General features: G+C 38.8%; 1 protein-coding gene across 1 annotated transcript in view; it reads left to right on the forward strand.

The window, feature by feature from the left end:
- BTAF1 (B-TFIID TATA-box binding protein associated factor 1) overlaps positions 1-19517 on the forward strand; it is a 114520-nt gene that overhangs the window by 43737 nt on the left and 51266 nt on the right. The window contains exon 14 of the mRNA XM_045854321.1: positions 186-306. Coding sequence (XP_045710277.1) covers positions 186-306 — 121 coding nt within the window. The remainder of the gene's footprint in view (positions 1-185; positions 307-19517) is intronic.

Raw genomic sequence — 19517 nt, forward strand, 5'->3', positions numbered from 1 at the left:
TTCCTGTACTATAATAACAGTTTTGAATGAGGGTGTTAAATGAGTGTTCATATGAAAATTGTATTGTATTTTTAGAATTTACTCATCGCAAAAGATGATGATTCCATAAGGAAATGATATTTAGATAATGTATCGATGAAGTTTCAACTGCAAATAATTAGATTAACTTGTGTCTTCTTTATTAGTATTCAGCAGTCACTCACAGTTTTAGTACCACGTGTCTGGCCTTTTTTGCATCACACTATATCATCAGTTCGAAGAGCAGCATTGGAAACTCTGTTTACATTATTATCAACACAGGACCAGGTAAGAAGGAATAACTATGTATAGTAATCTTAAAATTTATAAAAATTAATTTTATAAAATAAATTGGATCTCCAGGTTATTCTTTGTACATATCCAAAGATCAGGAGAATGCTGGGCATAGGTAGAGATGGTATGGTGACCATGTAGACACATAGGGATATAATCACTGTGAGGGCAGAACTATTTTAATATTTTGCTCTAGGTTGTATTACTAGCACTTGGAATAGTGTTTAACACATACACCTTCAGTAAATATTTGTTGAGTGAAAGCTTAAATAGTCCCTTCTTGTCAAAGACTTGTATTTACTCTTTGTTCTGTGTGGTTGGTAATTTGATGGTTGGCAGAATCCATCTCAGGTTAGAAGATTGCATTTGAAGCTCTGCAGTACTTCTAAAGACTAACAATGAAATTGCTAGGCACTTGACTCCTTTTAAGTATTACTCAATCTAAAGAGCATAGTATTTCCAAGGATAGCATACTTCAGGAGTCATACATTGAAACACCTACAGAAATCATTCAGGTAATATTAGTGTGTGAGTGGAATCTGAGGTGAGCTGAGGAGTCCTTCCTTGCCCTGTGTATAAAGGGCTTCACACTCCTATTTTTAAAATAACCCTATAGGTCAAACAAAATACTCGAAATTAGGGGAATTATCATAAGGAATCCATTCTTCTATCATGCTGTTATTTATAGGTACTACAGTTTGAGTCAGTAATCTTTAAAAAGCAGTGGTTTATTTTTTTAGACAATAGGTTATAGTATAAGTAAATATCTTTTAGTTCATTAACCATGCATTTCTATGTGAATTAGGAATATTCCATGTAGAATTGCTTTTATCTGCAGCATGGTACTGTGTTGCACTTCCATGAATCAGCATCTGCAAATTTTGTTTTGCATTATCTTTTTTAATTTTGTCTAATCACACTCTTCTGAGGAAAAATGATCAGGTCCATTTTTTAATCCTCAGTTGATCAGGCATGGGTTGATGCAACAAAACTGGCATGGGTTATTCTGAATTTTTACTTCATTTTTGTTTCAGATCTTTATTTAGGTCCTTTATCGTTTTGAAATAATTTTTGTACACAGGGACAAACTGTAATCTAGGTTCATTCTTTTGCATGTGGCTTTCCAATTTTCCCACCATAATTTATTGAAGAGGCTGTCTTTGCTCCATTATGGGTTTTGTCTCCTTTGTCAAAAATTACTTGCCCCATATACATGTGGTTTTATTTCTGGGCTCTCAATTCTATTTCATTGGTCCATGTCTTTTTTTCCTAGTGCCATACTATTTTAATCATTGTAGCTCTGTAGTATAATTTAAAATCAGGTATTTTGATGCCTTCACCTTTGTTCTTTTTTCTCAGGAATGCTCTGCTATTCAGGGTCTTTTGTAGTTCTATACAAATCTGATGATTTTTTGTTCTGTTTCTTTAAAAAATGACATTGGAATTTTGATGAGGATTGCTTTGGCTAATATGGCCATTGTAACCATGTTGATTCTTCTAATCCATCAGGGAATATCTTTTCATTTCATTGTGTCTTTTTCAATCTCTTAATAGTATTTTGTAGTTTTCAAATACAGTTCCTTCACATCCTTTGTTAAGTTTATTCCTAGGTATTTTATTCTTTTGGTTGCAATTGCAAAAGGAATTTTTTTTTATTACGCTTTCTGAAGTTTCATTGTTAATATACAGGAAAGCAGTGGATTTTTGTACATTGATTTTGTATGCTGCAACTTAATTTCTTTTGTGTTTCTAATAGTTTCTTTTGTGGAGTCTTTAGGGTTTCCTATAAATAGAATCATGTCATCTGCAACAATTCAAACAGACAATTCAGTTAAAAAAAATGGGCAGAGACCTGAATATATACTTATCCCAAGAAGACATACAAATCACCAACATTCCCAATTTAGATGCCTTTTATTTCTCTCGTTTTCTTTTTAAAATTTTTTAATTATATGTTTTCCCATTATCTTATTTCTTTCTCTTGCCTCATTGCTCTGGCTAGGACTTCCAGAACTATGTTGAATAAGAGTGGTGAGAGAGGTCATCCTTGTCGTCTTCCTGATTTTAGAGGCAAAGCTTTCAACTTTTCACCATTGAGTATGATGTTAGCCAAGGGTTTGTCATATATGGTGTTTATTATGTTTGGGTATTTTCCTTCTGTACCCATTTTATTGAGTGTTTTAATCATAAATGAATGTTGTATGTTATCAAATGCCTTTTGTGCATCTGTTGATAAGTCATATGATTTTTGTCTTTTGTTAATGTGAAATATTACATTTATCGCTTTGCATATATTAAGTCATCCTTGTGCCCTGGAATGAACCCCACTTGACTGTGATGTATTATTATTTTTTAAATGTATTGTTGTATTTGACTTGTGAGCATTTCATTTAGGATTTTTGCATCTGTATTTTTCAGAGATATTGGTCTGTAGTTTTCTTTGTTTTTCATTTATCCTTGCCAGGTTTTGGTATCAGGCATGTGTTGATCTTATAAAATGTGTTAGGAAATATTGCCTCTTCTTCAGTATTTTGGAAGAGTTTGAGAAGGATAGATATCAAATCTTCCTTGAATGTTTGGTAGAATTTACTAGTGAAGCCATCTGCTCCTGGACTTTTATTTTTTAAGAAGTTTTTGATGGTGGTTTCAATTTCTTCCCTGTTGATTAGTCTGTTTAGATTTTCCAGTTCTCCATGATTGAACCAAAGAAGGCTATGTATTTCTGGAACTTACCCATTCCTTCTAGGTTATTGAATTTGGTGGCATATTGTCTTTCATAATGGGTTGGCCAAAAAGTCCATTCAGTTTTTTCCATAAAATAAAAGACATTTTCATCTTTACCAGTAAAGATGAAAGAGTAAATTTTTGGTTTGGATATTTTGAGTGTGTTGGCTATCTCCCATGTAGTATGATGTTGATTGTTTTCAGTTAATGTCTCTGTTTGATCACTAATTATGGATTCTATTTGCTTGGAGAATCATTTTCCACCCTTTCATTTTGAGTCTATCTTTGTCTTTGCAGCTTAGATGTGTCTCTTGAAGGCAGCATATGGTTGGATTTTTTTTTTTTTATCCGGTCTGCCACTCTGCCTTTTTACTGGTGAATCCGGTTCATTTACATTTAGAGTAATTATTGATGTATGAGGATTTTCTTTTCTTTTTTAAAAGTATGTTATTTCACCCTGGCTGGCGTAGCTCAGTGGATTGAGTGCAGGCTGCGAACCAAAGTGTCGCAGGTTCGATTCCCAGTCAGGGTACATGCCTGGGTTGCAGGCCATGACCCCCAGCAATCGCACATTGATGTTCCTCTTTCTCTTTCTCTCTCTCCCTCCCTTCCATCTCTAAAAATAAACAAATAAAATCTTTAAAAAAAACTATGTTATTTCTTTCTTTTTAGAGGGAGGAAGGGAAGGAGAGAGTGAGAGAAACATCAATGTGTGGTAGATAATTGATAGATTGCCTCTCACATACCCCCAACTGGGGGTCTGTTCCACAGCTCAGGCATGTGCCCTGGGCATCGAACTGGCAACCTTTCAGTTTGTAGGCCAGCAGCACTCAGTTCACTGAGCCACACCGGCCAGGGCGATGTGTGAGGATTTTCTATGGCCATTTTTTTTTTTTCCTGATAGCTCTGCACATCCATTGATTCTTTTTATTTTTAAAGATTTTTTTTTTTTTTTTATCTTTAGAGAGGAAGAGAGGGAGAGAAACATTGATGTGAGAGAGAAACCACTGATTGGTTGCCTTTTGCACACGCCCCAACCTGGGACAGAACAGAGAACCCAGGCATGTGCTGTGATAGGGAATCAAACAGACCTTTTGCTTTGCGTGATGACACCCAACAAAGGATCCACTTTGGTCAGGGCTCCATTGGTTCTTTTCCACTGTGTTTTTGTTTGGTGGTATTGCATATCTCATTGCTCTGTTTCCTCTCTTACTTTTTTTAAGTTATGTGTCTCAGTTTTGTTTTGCTTTTTGCATGTGGTTACAATTGGGTTTATAAAAAAGAAAATTTCATATACACAGTAGTCCTTTTTCTTTTGATGCATCTTATCTTCATCTTCCTTTGCAAATTTAGACTTTTACTCCCTCCCTGCCCTTTTATGTTTCTCTTCTTACAAATTACCCCCGTTTATGCTGTAAGTTTGTTGGTGATCTTACTTGTAGTTTTGTGACTTTTTGTTCTTTGTTCCAGGTAGCATAACCCCTTGAGTAATTCCTGCAGTGAACATCTGGTGATAAATTCCCTCAGATTCTGTATGACTAGAAAAGTTTTTATTTCTCCTTCATAGCTAAAGGATAACTTTGCTGGATAATTTATTCTTGGCTGGTGATTTCCCTCCTTCAGTAGTTTGAATATTTGGTTCCACTCTCTTCTAGCTTGTAAAGCTTCTGCAAAGAAGTTTGATGATTAACCTAATGGGCTTTTCTTTGCAGTTACTTTCTTCATTTCCCTGGACCCCTTGAGAATTCTTTCTTTTTTCTTTTCTTTTTTTTTAGATTTTTTTTTATTTATTCACTTTTAGAGAGAGAGAGAGAGAGAGAGAGAGAGAGAGAGAGAGAAACATCAATGTGCGGTTGCTGGGGGTTATGGCCAGCAACCCAGGCATGTACCCTGGCTGGGAATCGAACCTGCGACACTTTGGTTCGCAGCCTGCACTCAATCCACTGAGCTACGCCAGCCAGGGTGAGAATTCTTTCTTTGTCAGTAATTTTAAAAATTTCTTTTTAGCTCTGGCTGGCGTAGCTCAGTGGATTGAGCGCGGGCTGCGAACCAAAGTGTCGCAGGTTCGATTCCCAGTCAGGCCACATGCCGGGGTTGCAGGCCACGGCCCCCAGCAACCACACATTGATGTTTCTCTCTCCCTCTCTTTCTCCCTCCCTTCCCTCTCTAAAAAAATAAAGTCTTAAAAAAATTTTTTAAATTGATATTAGAGAGAGAAAGGAAGGGGAAGAGAGAGACACACACTGATTGTTGTTCCAGTTGTTTGTGTATCCCTTGGTTGCTTCCTCTATGTGCCCTGACCAGGGACTGAACCTGAAACCTTAGTGTATCGGGATGATGCTCTAACCAACTGAGCTACCAGGCCAGGGGTCTTTGTCATTAATTTTTGACAACTTTAATACAATGTGCCTTGGAGAAGGCCTTTTTGTATTGAGGTAATTAGGTGTCCTGCTTGCTTTTTGGATTAGAAGGTCTAGCTCATTGCATAGATTTGAGGAATTCTCATTAATTATTTGTTTGAAGAGGCTCTCTGCTCCCTTCTCCCTCTCTTCTGGTATGCCTGTTATTCTTATAGTGCTCTTTCTGGTGGAATCAGATAGTTTTCATAGAGTTCTTTCTTTTTTTTTTATGCTCAGGACTCTCTCTTCTTCCCTCTCTGTCATTTCTAGATTTCTGTCTCCAAAATCACTAATTCTTTCATCCATCTGGTCATCTCTATTTCCTATGTTTGCTAGTTCATTCTTGATCTCTTTTATTGAGTTCTTCATCTCTGTAATTTGTTTCATTCTTTAAAAAAAATTTTTAATCCACATCCGAGGACAGTTTTTCATTGGTTTTTTAGAGAAAATGGAAGGGAGAGAGGAAAGGAGAGAAACAGCGAAGCGAGAGAGAAATATTGATTGGTTGTCTTCCATATGTGCCTGGACCAGGGAATGAACTTGCAACCCTTCAGTTATGAGAACATGCTCCAATCAACTGAGGTGCCCCAGCCAGGGCAACATGTTTCATTCATTTGGGGTAGGGGGAAGAGAGGAACATCCATGTGAGAGAGAAGCATTGATCAGTTGCCTCCTGTGAGCGTCCCGACCTGGGATTGGACTTGCAACCCTTTTATGGTACACAGGCAACACTCCAACCAACTGAGCCACCCAGCTAGGGCTGTTTTTTTTTAAAGTTTCAGTCTGTTTGGTAAAATATTCATTTTGTTCCTTGATTTGTTTTCTGGGCTCATTACATTGAGTATCTGTATTTTCTTGCATCTCTCTTTTTTTTTTTTCTTCAGAACTACCATCTTGAATTCACTCATTTAAATCACATATTTCCATGTCTTTCAGTTTGTTTTCTGGAGATGTTTCATTTTCTTTCTGAATGGCCTCCCTACCTTGGTTATTCATGGTATTTGATGGATTTCTTCTCTGTCTAGGCATCTGTATATTTATGGCATTTCTCTAGTAGATTGATACAAAGACGCTTTCTGTTCTTTTTCTGTAGGTGGTGCTGAATCATATGCTTTTTAGCTCTCTTGCACTCCTCTGGCTTTTCAGATCTCTACAGGGTGGTGGAAAATGGGAGTTGAGTATGTCCCCAATGAGCAGGCTTCCCCTGTTCCAGGGGACCAGCCTCACAGGAGAAAACATTGGGCAGTGAAGCTCCAAATCTACGAAATCCCACTGCTGTCCTCTGCAGCTAGATGCTCCATCAGTATAGTAGCCGCGATGTGTGGCAGTGGGTGACCCTCCTGACTTCAAAGTGGCTTTGCCCTCTTGATAATGGCAACCTCAGACATCCACAGAGTCACCTCTGTATTCTGATACTAGGATCATTCACAGAGTTTGCCCTTTGCTCAGAGAAAAGGTGATTCTGTAGTACCAGTTCTGAGATTTGCAGATCATGTGCTCCACAGCACACAAAGGGAGGCAAGATCTGGGAGGTTAAGGGGCAGTCAGGCTCCATGGCTTTGTTTCTGGAATGCTAATTACGAGACAGCTGTGGCCACATCTCTGCGTTGTACCCCTGCCCAGGTCACTGGGCTCAGAAGCAGAAGTTACTGCCCACTGCTGCAGGAATGCCCACTGAATATCTTTGTTCCTCTTAGCTGAAGCAAGTACCATCCACATCCTGATTTCCTCCCCTCTCCAGTCTGAGTTCCACCATGAGCACCCAGCTGTAGGGCTGCATCCATGGCTGAGCTCAGCTCTTCTCCCTTCTCACTTCCCCAGTTTGCTTCCACTTGCCCACCTTTAGGATGTTTGTGTGCAGATCTCTCAGGTGTGTTTCTGATGAGCAAGGAATCCTTTGTTGACTCATAGCTATTTAAATTTTTCCAACTTCAAGGGCAGAGGCCAGGGGGGATCTCTCACTGCCATTTCTCTGGTGTCATTTGTACTGTTCCTTTTCAGTTGCTTTTTCCTAGTTATTTTTCTTAGCTGTCAGTTGTGCTTTCTCATTTTTGTTAGTCTCATAATGTGGTGTTTTCTGCCATGTATTGAATTTTTTTACAGTATAGGTAAGATCACAAGATTGTTCCAAATCCCCTTCCAAATATTTTTTAGTCCCTAAATGATTGTTGATATTGGCAATTAAAATTATATGGTCTCAGGATAATTTTGGGTACCATAAATCAGTTACTTACAGACTGGTTAGTGATTTGTCATTGCCTACTATATTAGAATTAAATTCCTGCCTTTCTTGGTCTTCTGTTACTTGGATCTTGTCAGCCTTTTCTCGTACTATTTCCTAATATATAACCTGAAATCTCCCAAGAAAATTTCCCAAGTCCACCCCTGTATGCCAACTATAACCATGTTATATTCATTTTATCAAACTTTACCTGCTCCCTCCTTCGTAAATATTATCTCTTTTTTCCCTTCTCTATTTCTTTCCTTCAAGGAACAGGTCAAATCTCTAGTGGCACAAAGCTATTCCAGTTCTGTAATTCACTGTGATTTGTTTTTTATCTGAACCATTGTTTAAGGTCATTATTCAGTGAAACACTTATTTAATGGCTATTGTTAATCTTGTGATCCCAGCAACATTATTTGCTTTCTGAGATGATATCAGAGTAAACTATGTCTGATGCTTTTGTCTGTTTTTGTAGTCTTTTCCACGGTGTTGTCTGATTATTGATTGATTTGTAGCTACATGCAAACTCTTGTAATGTAAGTCTGTGATCTCTTATCTTTAATTTTGAAATTCAGAGGTTTTTTTGTAATTTGTGTTAACTTAAAGAACTACTCATTTGATGAGGAAAACTGACCATTCTTAAGAAAGGCTATTAATAAGTCTTTAGGCTACTTAATATGTCTGCTTTCAAATTTTGCTGCAGACATATTAATATGTTTTATTTAGGTGCTGCCTCTGACCCTATTGAGGATATTATGTAACATACAGTATATAAAACCTCATTATTATTCTAAAATTGAAAAACACTGAATTTCAAAACAAGTTTGGATCCAGGGAATTTGGACTAGAGATGATAGACCTGTACTTCTGATAAAATCTACCCTCACTTTAACTTGCCTTTCCTTGTCCTGAGCTGCTTTTTATCACTGTTTTTCCTCATCAATGGTTTCACGAGGTCAATGGTTTAACCAAACAGGAAGTCTGGGTTTTAACCTTGGCTCTACCATTTGTTAACTCTGTGACCTCAGTCATTTATTTAACCCTTTTGGCTATAATCCCTACCCAGACTTTCTTGGTGTTACAGGACCAGGTAAGATAATATATATGAAAGTGCTTTAAAAATGTTAATGTTACACAAATATAAATAATTAATAGTACTGATAGTGAGGACAATAATTAACACTTTCACTTCTGGGAATTTTTTAATAATAATTTGGAAATCTTGTTTGTATTCTGGGGTTTAAGAATAATATTTAATTGTAATAATTATAATCCAAGCTATTATAGAGGGGTTATGCTATGGTATGAACTATTAAGTGTTATGAACTGATAAGCACTTTACATGGGATAGCTACTCCCATTCCTATTTTGCAGATCAGGGAACTAATGATAAAAAATTAAGGAACTTTCCCAAGCTCACATAGCTAGCTGTACAACTCATGGTAAGCAGCTCAACTCAGCTCAGAGTCATGTCTAATTCTGACTGACTTTCAGTTCTTTTTTTTTTTTAACAGTTTTTATTTTTCAATTACAGTTTTTTCAGGTGTACGCCCCAGTGACCTTCCCAATGAATCTTGTGCCTATCTGACACCATACATAGTTATTAGAATATTATTGGCTATATTCCTTATCCTGTACTTTACAACTCCATGACTGTTCTATAACAACAAATTTGTACTTCTTAATCCCTTCACCTTTTTCACCCAACCCCCAACACCTCTCCCATCTGACAGCCATCAAAATGTTCTCTGTATCTGTGAGTCTGTTTCTGCTACCTGAGAATATGTGAGAGTTCTTCTTATTCCACATCATCACCATAATTTGATGTAGTCACTCTTTTTAATTTTTGCCATTCTGGTGGTTGTGTGACAGTGTCGTTTGGGTCTCATTTTTGTATTTCTTTGCTGACTAATATGTCCATATTTTTATGTCTTTTTGGTCATTTGTAGGTCTTCCTTTCTGAAGTGTCTGTTTAAATCTTTCGTCTGTTTTTAATTAGGTTGTCTTTATTGTTGAGTTGTAGGAGTTTTCCTACAATACGTTCTAGATACCAATCCTTTGTCACATAGATGCTTTCTGAATATTTTCTCCCAGTGGGTGGCTTGCCTTTTTATTTTTTAAAAATATATTTTATTGATTATGCTATTACAGTTGTCCCATTTTCCCCACTTCACTCCCCTCCACCCTGCACACCCTCTCCTACCCACATTACCCCCCTTTTAGTTCATGTCCATGTGTCATACTTATAAGTTCTTCAGCTTCTACATTTCCCATACTATTCTTACCCTCCCCCTGTCTATTTTCTACCTACCATCTATGCTACTTATTCTCTGTACCTTTTCCCCCTCTCTCCCCCTTCTCTGTTGCTAACCCTCCATGTGATCTCCATTTCTGTGGTTCTGTTCCTGTTCTAGTTGTTTGCTTAGTTTGCTTTTGTTTTTGTTTTAGGTCTGGTTGTTAAAAGCTGAATTTGCTGTCTTTTTACTGTTCATATTTTTTATCTTCTTTTTCTTAGATAAATCCCTTTAACATTTCATATAAAAAGGGCTTGGTAATGATGAACTCCTTTAACTTGACCTTATCTGAGAAGCACTTGATCTACCCTTCCATTCTAAATGAAAGCTTTGCTGGATAGAGCAATATTGGATGTAGGTCCTTGCCTTTCATGACTTGGAATACTTCTTTCCAGCCCCTTCTTGCCTGTAAGGTCTCTTTTGAGAAATCAGCTGACAGTCTGATGGGAACTCCTTTGTAGGTAACTATCTCCTTATCTCTTGCTGCTTCTAGGATTCTCTCCTTCATTTTAATCTTGGCTAATGTAATGATGATGTGTCTTGGTGCGTTCCACCTTGGGTCCAAGTTCTTTGGGACTCTCTGAGCTTCCTGGACTTCCTGGAAATCTATTTCCTTTGCCAGATTGGGGGAGTTCTCCTTTAAATAACTTTTCCATTTGTTGCTCTTCCTCTTCCCTTTCTGGTACCCCTATAATTCGGATGTTGGAATGTTTCAAGATGTCCTGGGGGTTCCTAAGCCTCTCCTCATTTTTTTAAATTCTTGTTTCTTCATTTTTTTCTGTTTGGTTGTTTCTTCTTCCTTCTGGTCCACTCCATTGATTTGAGTCCTAGTTTTCTTCCCATCACTATTGGTTCCCTATACATTTTCCTTCATTTCACTTAGGGTAGCCTTCATTTGTTCATCTAATTTGTGACCAAATTCAACCAGTACTGTGAGCATCCTGATCACCAGTGCTTTGAACTGTGCATCTGATAGATTGGCTATCTCTTCATTGCTTAGTTGTATTTTTTCTGGAGCTTTGATCTGTTCTTTCGTTTGGACCATTTTTGTTTTGTCTTGATGCGCCTGTTACGTAGTGAGGGGTGGAGCCTTAAGTGTTTCCCCTGGCGGGTCAGCCCAGTTGCTGGGTTGTGAAGCTGCATGTGGGGAAGGGGTCCAAGAGGGAACAATGGTGCTTGCTCTGCTTTCTGCTGGATTTCAGTCACTTCCCCCAAGCAAATTGGGCCCATCTGGTGCTGATTCCTTGGTGGCTGGGTACGTTCTGGGACCCTGTGAGTCCCTCCAACAGACTCTCCTGTGAGATTCTCCCAGCATCTCAACCCCCACAGGTGTTTTCTCTCCGTGTTTTGAGGCTTTATTTCCCCGAGCTGGAACCCTGGGTTGTGTGGTCTGTCTCGCTCCCCAGTCTCACCTGGTTCATCTGCATGCGAATGTGGGACTGCCTGTCTGCTAGTTGCCTTGTGTGCAGTGCCCCTCCACAGTTTGCCACCTTGTGCGCCTGGGGTCCGCCAGTTGCTGCCTTGTGCCCAAGGTCATCACCTGCCCTGCCATGAGCCCTCTCTGTACCGGCTCCCAGACTCTACCCCTCCTACTGGTCTGGATGAATGTGTCTACTTTAACTCCTGGTTGTTGGTCCTCCATACAGTTCAATTTTCTTTCAGTACTGGTTGTTTTTTTTGCTGCTAAATTTTTGTTGTCCTTATTTTGGTTGTGTGTCTACCTATGCCTCCATGTTGGCCAGAAGTTGAGTGAGTCTGTTTCTGTTCTGCTTGTTCGTTTATTTTGTTTTGTAGATTCCATTGTTGATAGATATGTATTTATTGCCATATTGTTGTTTATGTTTTTGATCTTTTCTTATTAAAGAAGACCCTTTAACATTTTATGTAACATTGGTTTGGTGGTGGTGAACTCCTTTAGCTTTTCTTTTATTATCATTATTCCTCATTCGATATGTTTATTGATTTTAGAGAGGGGAGGAGAAACATCGATATAAAAGAGAAATATTGATTAGTTGCATCTCTTATGCTCACTGACTGAGGATCAAAGCTGCAACCTTTTGGTGTACGAGATGATGCTTCAACCAACTGAGCTGCCCAGCCAGGTCTCTGTTAGCTTTTTCTTGTTTGGGAAGCTCTTGAAATGTCCTGTGATTCTAAATGATAGATTTCCTGGGGAGAGTAATCTTGGTTGTAGGTCCTTGCTTTTCCTTCACAAGATTAGGAAAGCCCTTCTGTTGTCATTTTTTCAAATAAGTTTTCAATTTCTGACTCTCGCTCTTTTTCTAGCACCCCCATTGATACATTTGAAGTTGTCCCAGAGGGTCCTTACACTATCGTCACGTTTTGAATTCTTTTATCTTTTTACTGTTCTCATTGGATGTTTTCTGCCTCTATATCTTCCAAATTGCTGCTTTGATCCTCTGCTTCATTTATTCCATTGTTGATTCCCCATAATGTAGTCTTCATTCCAGTTAATGTATCCTTCATTTCTGACTGGTTCTTTTTTGTGATTTGCATATCCTTTGTCATGCTGTTGAAGTTCTCACTAAGTTCATCTACTTTTCCCTTAAGTTAAAAGCATCCTTATAGCCATTATTTTGAATTCTGCATCTAGTACATTGCTTGTCTTCATTTTGTGTAGTTCTTTTCCTGGAGTTTTGTTCTGTTTTTTTATCTCAGACATGTTTCCTTGTCTCCCTGTGTTTGGCAGCCTCCTTGTGTTTGTTTCTGTGTATTAGATAGAGCTACTTCACCTCCTGGTCTTGGTAGAGTGGCCTTATGTAATAGGTATCCTGAAGGGTCCAGTGGCACAGCCTCCAAGTTCAGCTGAGCTGGGCACTCCAGGTGCCATACCCCTCCCATGTGGGCTGTGTACACCTTCCTATTATAGTTGAACCTTGACTGCTGTTGGCATTTCGATGGAAGGGATTTCCCCCAGGCTCATTGGTTTCAAGGACTGACTGCAACCACTGTAGAAGATCAGCTGTACAGGGTCCCAACCCACAGAGCAGCACTTCAGCAATGCTCCATTGAGCCTGCCTCTTGAACGTATCCATTGTGGAGGAGGTTGACTGGTGCTTTGTGTGGTTTGAAGGTGTTTACCTGGTGCATTGGTTCTTGGGCTTCTGAGGAGGTGCAGGCCAAGGTTAGCCACCATCTGTGTTCTACCTGAGACCTCCCAGCCTGGGCTACAAAATGATCTGCAGATGGCTTCTAATTGTTCTGGATTGGAGGTGCCCAGGAGAGGTTAAGCTGTGAACCAACGCCAGCTGCTGCTAGTGCTTGACCTGGGGCACAGCACTCCAAGACCATTTGCTGCTTAATTGAGAGATTTTAGGAAAGTCTGAAACATGAGGTGAGACAGGCTATTTGTATGGAAAAGTCACTGGAAACAGCTTGGTGGGACCATCAATGGATGATCCAGCACAAGGTCTTGGGAAATCACAAGGGATAGGAGGGGCAGCAAACAATGATAGCCAGGTTGATAGAGACTCCAATATGACTCAGCAAAAGAACAATGGCCTCTGCCAGAACTCCGTCTGAGAGAAAGTTGCTCCTGCAGCTCTTACCCTGATGACAGACACTTCAGTTCCTCCCGTATGTTCCTGGAGCTTTTCAAGCTGTTACCCCAGCACTGGAATTCAGAAGGAGTGTGTCTGAGTAAGTTGTACTTGGGTCCTTTGAGAGGAACACGTAGGACTGCAGAAACCTGTCGCACTCAGCCACAATTCCTATTGGTTTTTATAGCCAGAAGTTAAGGGGTCTTCTCTTTCTGGCACTGGAACCCTGGGCTGGAGGTCCTGATGTAAGGCTGGAACCCTTACTCTTCAAGGGGAACCTCCACAGCCAAGATAGCCCTCCCAATTTTTATCTACCACATGTGGGTGTGGGCTGGTGTGGGTATGGGACCAGCCTGTTTTGCATTTCTGCTTCTTCTGCCAGTCTCAATGTGGTTGCTTCTTTATAGTCTTAGTTGTACGACTTCCATTTAGCTAGATTTCAGGTGATTCTGAATGGTGGTAGTTTAGTTCTTTTTTTAAAAAATTGTTTTATTGATTATGCTTTCATTTGTCCAAATTTTTCCCCATTTGCTCCCCTCCTCCTGGTACCTGCCTCCCCTCTAGCAGTCCTTCCACCTTAACTCATGTCCAGGGGTTGTGCATTTAAGTTCTTTGGCATCTCCATTTCCTATACTTTTCTTCATACCCCCTTCTATTTTGTACCTACCAATTATGCTTCTTAATCCCTGCACCTTTTCCCCCATTCTCCCCATTCCCTCTCTCCACTGATAACCCTCCAAATAGTCTCCATATCTATGATTCTATTCCTGTTCTAGTTGTTTGCTTAGTTTTTGTTTTTGTTTCTTAGATTCAGTTGTTGATAGTTGTTTGTATTTTAATGTTCATAGTTTTTATCTTTTTCTTAAATAAGTCCCTGTAACATTTCATATAATAAGGACTCGATGATGTTGAACTCTTTTAGTTTTGCCTTGTCTGGGAAGCACTTTATCTGCCCTTTCATTCTAAATGAAAGCTTTGCTGTATAGAGTAATCTAGGTTGTATGTAGGTCCTTGCTTTTCATCACTTTGAATACTTCTTGTCAGTCCCTTTTGCCTACAAAGTTTCTATTGAGAAATCAGCTGATAGTCTTATGGGAACTCCTTTATAGGTAACTCTCTGCTTTTCTCTTGCTGCTTTTAAGATTCTTTCTTTATCTTTAACCTTTGGCATTTTAATTATGATGTGTCTTCTTCTTTGGGTCCAACTCATTTGGGATTCTCTGTGCTTCCTGGACTTATATGTCTCTTTCCTTCATGATATGAGGAAATTTTCTTTCATTATCTTTTCAAGTAAGTTTTCAATTTCTTGCTCTTTCTCTTTTCTTCTGGCATCCCCATGATTCAAATGATGGCACTTTTGGAGCTGTCCCAGAGTCGTCTTATTCTCTCCTTTGTTTGTTTGTTTGTTTGTTTGTTTGTTTTTGAATTCTAATTTCTTCATTCTGTTCTGGTTGGTTGTTGATTTCCTCCTTATGTTCCAAATTGTCAATATGAGCCCCGGCTTCCCTTCCTTCACTGTTGAGTCTCTGTGGATTTTTCTTTATTTCTCTTAGGGTAGCCTCCATTTCTTCCCTTATGCTTTTGCTGTACTCAGTGAGTTATCTGAACGTCCTGATCACCAGTGTTTTGAACTCTGAATCTGATTGGTTGGCTCTCTCTGTTTTGCTTAGTTTTTTTCTGTTTTTTTTTTTTTTCTTTTCTTTCATTTGGGCCATATTTCTTTGTCTCTTCTATTTGGCAGCCTGCCTGTGTTTGTTTCTGTTAATTGGGCAGAGGTGCTTTGACTCCCTATCTTAGCACACTTGTTAAGTTGTATGGGGCAGACCTTTAGGTATTTGCCAGGGCAGGGCAACTTGTTTCACTTCTTTGTGGCTCTGTGTGGGGGGGAGGGGTTAGAAAGAGGACAGTGCCACTGAGGCTTGCTTGGCACTCATCCCATTTCCAGTCACTTCACCCCTTCCCGTATGCAACCGGCACCCCTCCTATTGCTCCCCCGGTGGTGGTTCCCAGAGTGGGTGGGTTTGCAGGCTCTGTAAATGAGCTCTCCTGAGAGACCAACAGTTTCTTCAGCCACCCTAACCTCCACTGGTTTTTATAGTCAGACAGTATGAAGCTTTATTTCCAGGTGCTGGAACCCTGGGCTATGTAGTCTGGCTGGGGCTGTGATTGCTTGCTCCCAAGCTGTCCTTCCCGATTTTATCTACCACATGTGAATACGGGACTGCCTATTCCACTGGCCGCCTCACCACTGCCATACCAAATCCTTGCCATCCCAGCTCACCATCTCCTCCCCTCCTACCCTTGCTTCTTTAAATCCTTGATTGTCAAACTTGTATACAATTTGATTTTCTGGCAATTCTGGGTGTTTTTTGTTTTGAGGTTAGTTGTGATCCTTCTTATGGTTGTGCAAGAGGTGAAGCTTACCTACCTACACCCTCCATCTTGAATGGAAGTCCTCTAGTTTAGTTTTTAATTTTACCTGGAAACAAAACGAGGTGTCTATAGAATTGCTTTCTCACTCCTGAATATGAAGTCATCTTAAGTACAAAGTGAAAAAATGAACCTCATATCTAAATTACTAGTAACTCTATTCTGGTTTAGTTTCTAACTTTTCAACCTATTCCCCTCAGTAATTCCAGGGTGATTTGGTAGGCTAACCATGGCTGTAGTTCAGTGTATTTATACCTTATAAAGATTGATGCCTCTCTTCCCTTGAAAGTACTTTGATTATCGTCAGTAATTTGGGTTTTTTGTTTGTTTGTTTGCTTGCTTTTTAAGATTTTATTTATTTATTTTAGAGAGATGGAAAGGAGGGAGAACGAGAGGGAGAGAAACATTGACTTATGAGAGAGACATCGATTGGTTGTCTTTCGCATGCCCCCAACTGGGGACCTGCCCTGCAACCCAGGCATGTGCCCTGACTGGGAATTGAATCTGTGACATTTTGGTTTGCAGGCTGGTGCTCAGTGCACTGAACCACACCAGTCAGGGCTTGTTTTGTTTTATAAAGCCAGAAGTTTATGAGAAAGATGTACTTACTCTTAAAATTTATTTCATCATAAGTACATATGCAGGCATGCTCATCTCTAAAATGTCCTTAAATAGAACCACAGTTAATACAGTTATTTATGAATTTTTTATCTATTGGACATATCATGGCATCTGTAAAAATAAATTCTTTAATCCCTGTGCCTTTGTCTGTGATGTTAACCTGTGAAAGTCCTTGCAAGTCTGGCTCTTGGGGAACATGAAATAACTCTTTGGAAAACGAAACTAGTTTCATTTGATAATGACTTAAAATCAAGGTGTAATTTTTTTTTTTTGCTAAACTAGCAGCTTGGCAATCAAAGTGAAGGAATTTACCACTTGTTTTTCTTTCTTATATTCTCTTTTTAACCTGTGACTGTGTTTATATGTGCAAGAGGGGATCTGTGAATGTTTATGCCCATCAGTAAACTACTTTATTAAGACTATCTAGATTAACTAGTGTTGATAACCACTAACTCTTGTAGCCAGAACTTGACTCCAAGATCTAGAAAGGTACCCTTCTGGACATGAATCTCTCATTTAGCTTTGCTCTGCTGACTAGGTCAACTTTTCCATTCCATTTACATCATAGTCACTTTGTGAATCATGTTTGACAGGCAAGTTCTGGCATGAAGTTTATATTTAGTATGAAAATATACATGAAATTGAGTTGGAATTTGAGGCATACTTAATCCAGGATGTAAGAAAATTTAACATGCATATATAGAGAAGGAAAGAAAGACCAAAAGAATAGACTTGACTAAGACTTTGGCTTTAGAGAATATTAGCATAATTAGGTTTGGCCAGCTTTTGTAAAGAAAGGGACAGGGATGACAAAGGGTAAATATTCAGCTGCTTTCAATAAGTATTGGTTAGGCATATGAGTAGAATAAGGCCTTATAAATTGTTTAAATATAGAATTGGGTTTATTGGGAGGGGAGGATTGTTTTTGGAAGTGGGCCAAAGTAGGATTTCATACCAAGTTAGTGAAAGAACTCATTGTGATGCTTCACTTTTTTATTGCTTCTTTCCTGTTCTTCCCTACAACCCAAACTCATTAGCTGTGGAGATAAAAGTGATGATTAATTTGCCTACATGCAGGAATCAGATGTTCATGGTAATGATGATCAGATTGCTGATCCACACCTACCCATTTTTGTGGGGAGGTAAAAGCGGACATAGCAATAGAGTACTGACCAGATCTTACCCCACCTAGGATGCCAGCTTTACCAGTTAGGGGTTTATTGCCAACTAAAATTCTGGGAAACTTTTGCATCTTACCAATTACTCTCTGACTTTGGACTGTTTCTCATACAAAAGGTAGATTTATTCAATAAATATTTTAGTGTCTACATGGCTACAGTTTTCTAGATACTAATCAGTAAGAGACAAGGTTTCTGCCTTTCTATAGAGTTTAAAACAGAAGAAGCTCTAGTAATATAATGAGGTAGGTATCTTGTAGGAGAAGTAGATGGTGCTAGTGGATCCTAGCTAGTGAGGTGAGTGAAGATCAAGGAAGGTATGCTGCTAAATGAGAAGTTTAAGTTGAGACCTTAAGGATGAGTGGAATTTAAGCAGGTGAAGAGCAGGATAAGAGTCAGAGGAATGTATAGTATGTGAAACTTGGGAAGCAGGAGAGAGCATGATGGCACCAAGGAGGAGGTGAAAGGAAATTGATCAGGCTGGAGGGTAGAATGTGGGATGGTTGAGCACAGGAGGAAACATAAATCTGAATAAAACAGCTGGGAATTATGTAGTATAACCCATATGTGTTACACTAAATAACTGTAAATCATTTTCCTTGCATAATTTCCACAAATGGGGACTACATCTAGCACTAGTATAAAGTGCTAATATTATGTTAGTTGTTTAACACAAAACAATTTTTTTATTTATTCAGTGATTTATTTTTGTATTTCTTATCAATTGCCATTTAGTCCTCTTATGCCCCTGACCCCCGACAATCACCACACTATTGTCCATGTTCATGAGTCTTTTTCTCTTCTTGCTTAATCCCTCCACCCCTAACCTCCCCCACCCCTTAGCTCTCATCTTGTTCTCTATCTGTGAATTTGTCTCTCTTTTCCTTGTTCAATTTGTTCATTAGATTCCACATATGAGTAGAATCATAAAAAAAATTTTTAACCTCTTAAAACATGAATTCATTCATAACTTGAGTTATAGTTGTCCAGTAACTTAAACCTGAAGTAAAGGGTTTGTGGTGGGGAATTTTTCTGTATTTTAGTGTACACTGTGCTAGACTAATACTAAAATTCATCAAAACTTTCCATACTTTGCCTAAGATGAATGGAGAATAGTACAGTCCTAATTAGCAGTGGCATCTAGAAGTTTATTGACTATCTAAAAAATTTGATGGGGGGAATCCCAAAGTGGATAATCTCTAAAGGACTAAAAATATACAGTCCCCACTGTGCCCTGCTCCCTCAGTAATCTAGTTAAATAAATCTATAAATGCAAAGTAACAGCACTAAGTTACCTGCCTCAATCATTGCCTACTAGAAGACAGGTGCAGAGTAAATGAAAATAGATGGGCCAAGTTTTAGTTCAGCAAGAGATGAATTGACCCTGGATGGGCCAAACTACACTTTGTGATCTTTTAAGATAGTACTAATAGTGAGCTAAAGGCATGTTAATTTTTGCAATCGTATTTAAAAGGAGGTACTTGTACAGTTGTTCAGGTGGACTGAATTTGGCCTACCAATGTTTTCCCAGCCTTATCTTGCAATTTCAACTAAGCAGACTTTATGCTGTGCCACTGGAGGATCTACATTTTTTTCAGATACAAATTCCTATGATGATGATGTTCTGTATATTCTGGAGTGAGTTTATAAAAAAATTTGGTTGGGTTTTCATTTTTGTTTTTTCTTTATTTTTCTTAAATTTTATTTTCCTCTTTATTGAGTTTACTTTTTAGAGCAGTTTTAGGTTCACAGCATATACCTCCTCTCTCACTCCA

Source organism: Phyllostomus hastatus, unplaced genomic scaffold, assembly GCF_019186645.2.
Source record: "Phyllostomus hastatus isolate PE091 unplaced genomic scaffold, TTU_PhHast_1.1 phas_scaffold_1066, whole genome shotgun sequence".
Lineage (NCBI taxonomy): Eukaryota > Metazoa > Chordata > Mammalia > Chiroptera > Phyllostomidae > Phyllostomus > Phyllostomus hastatus.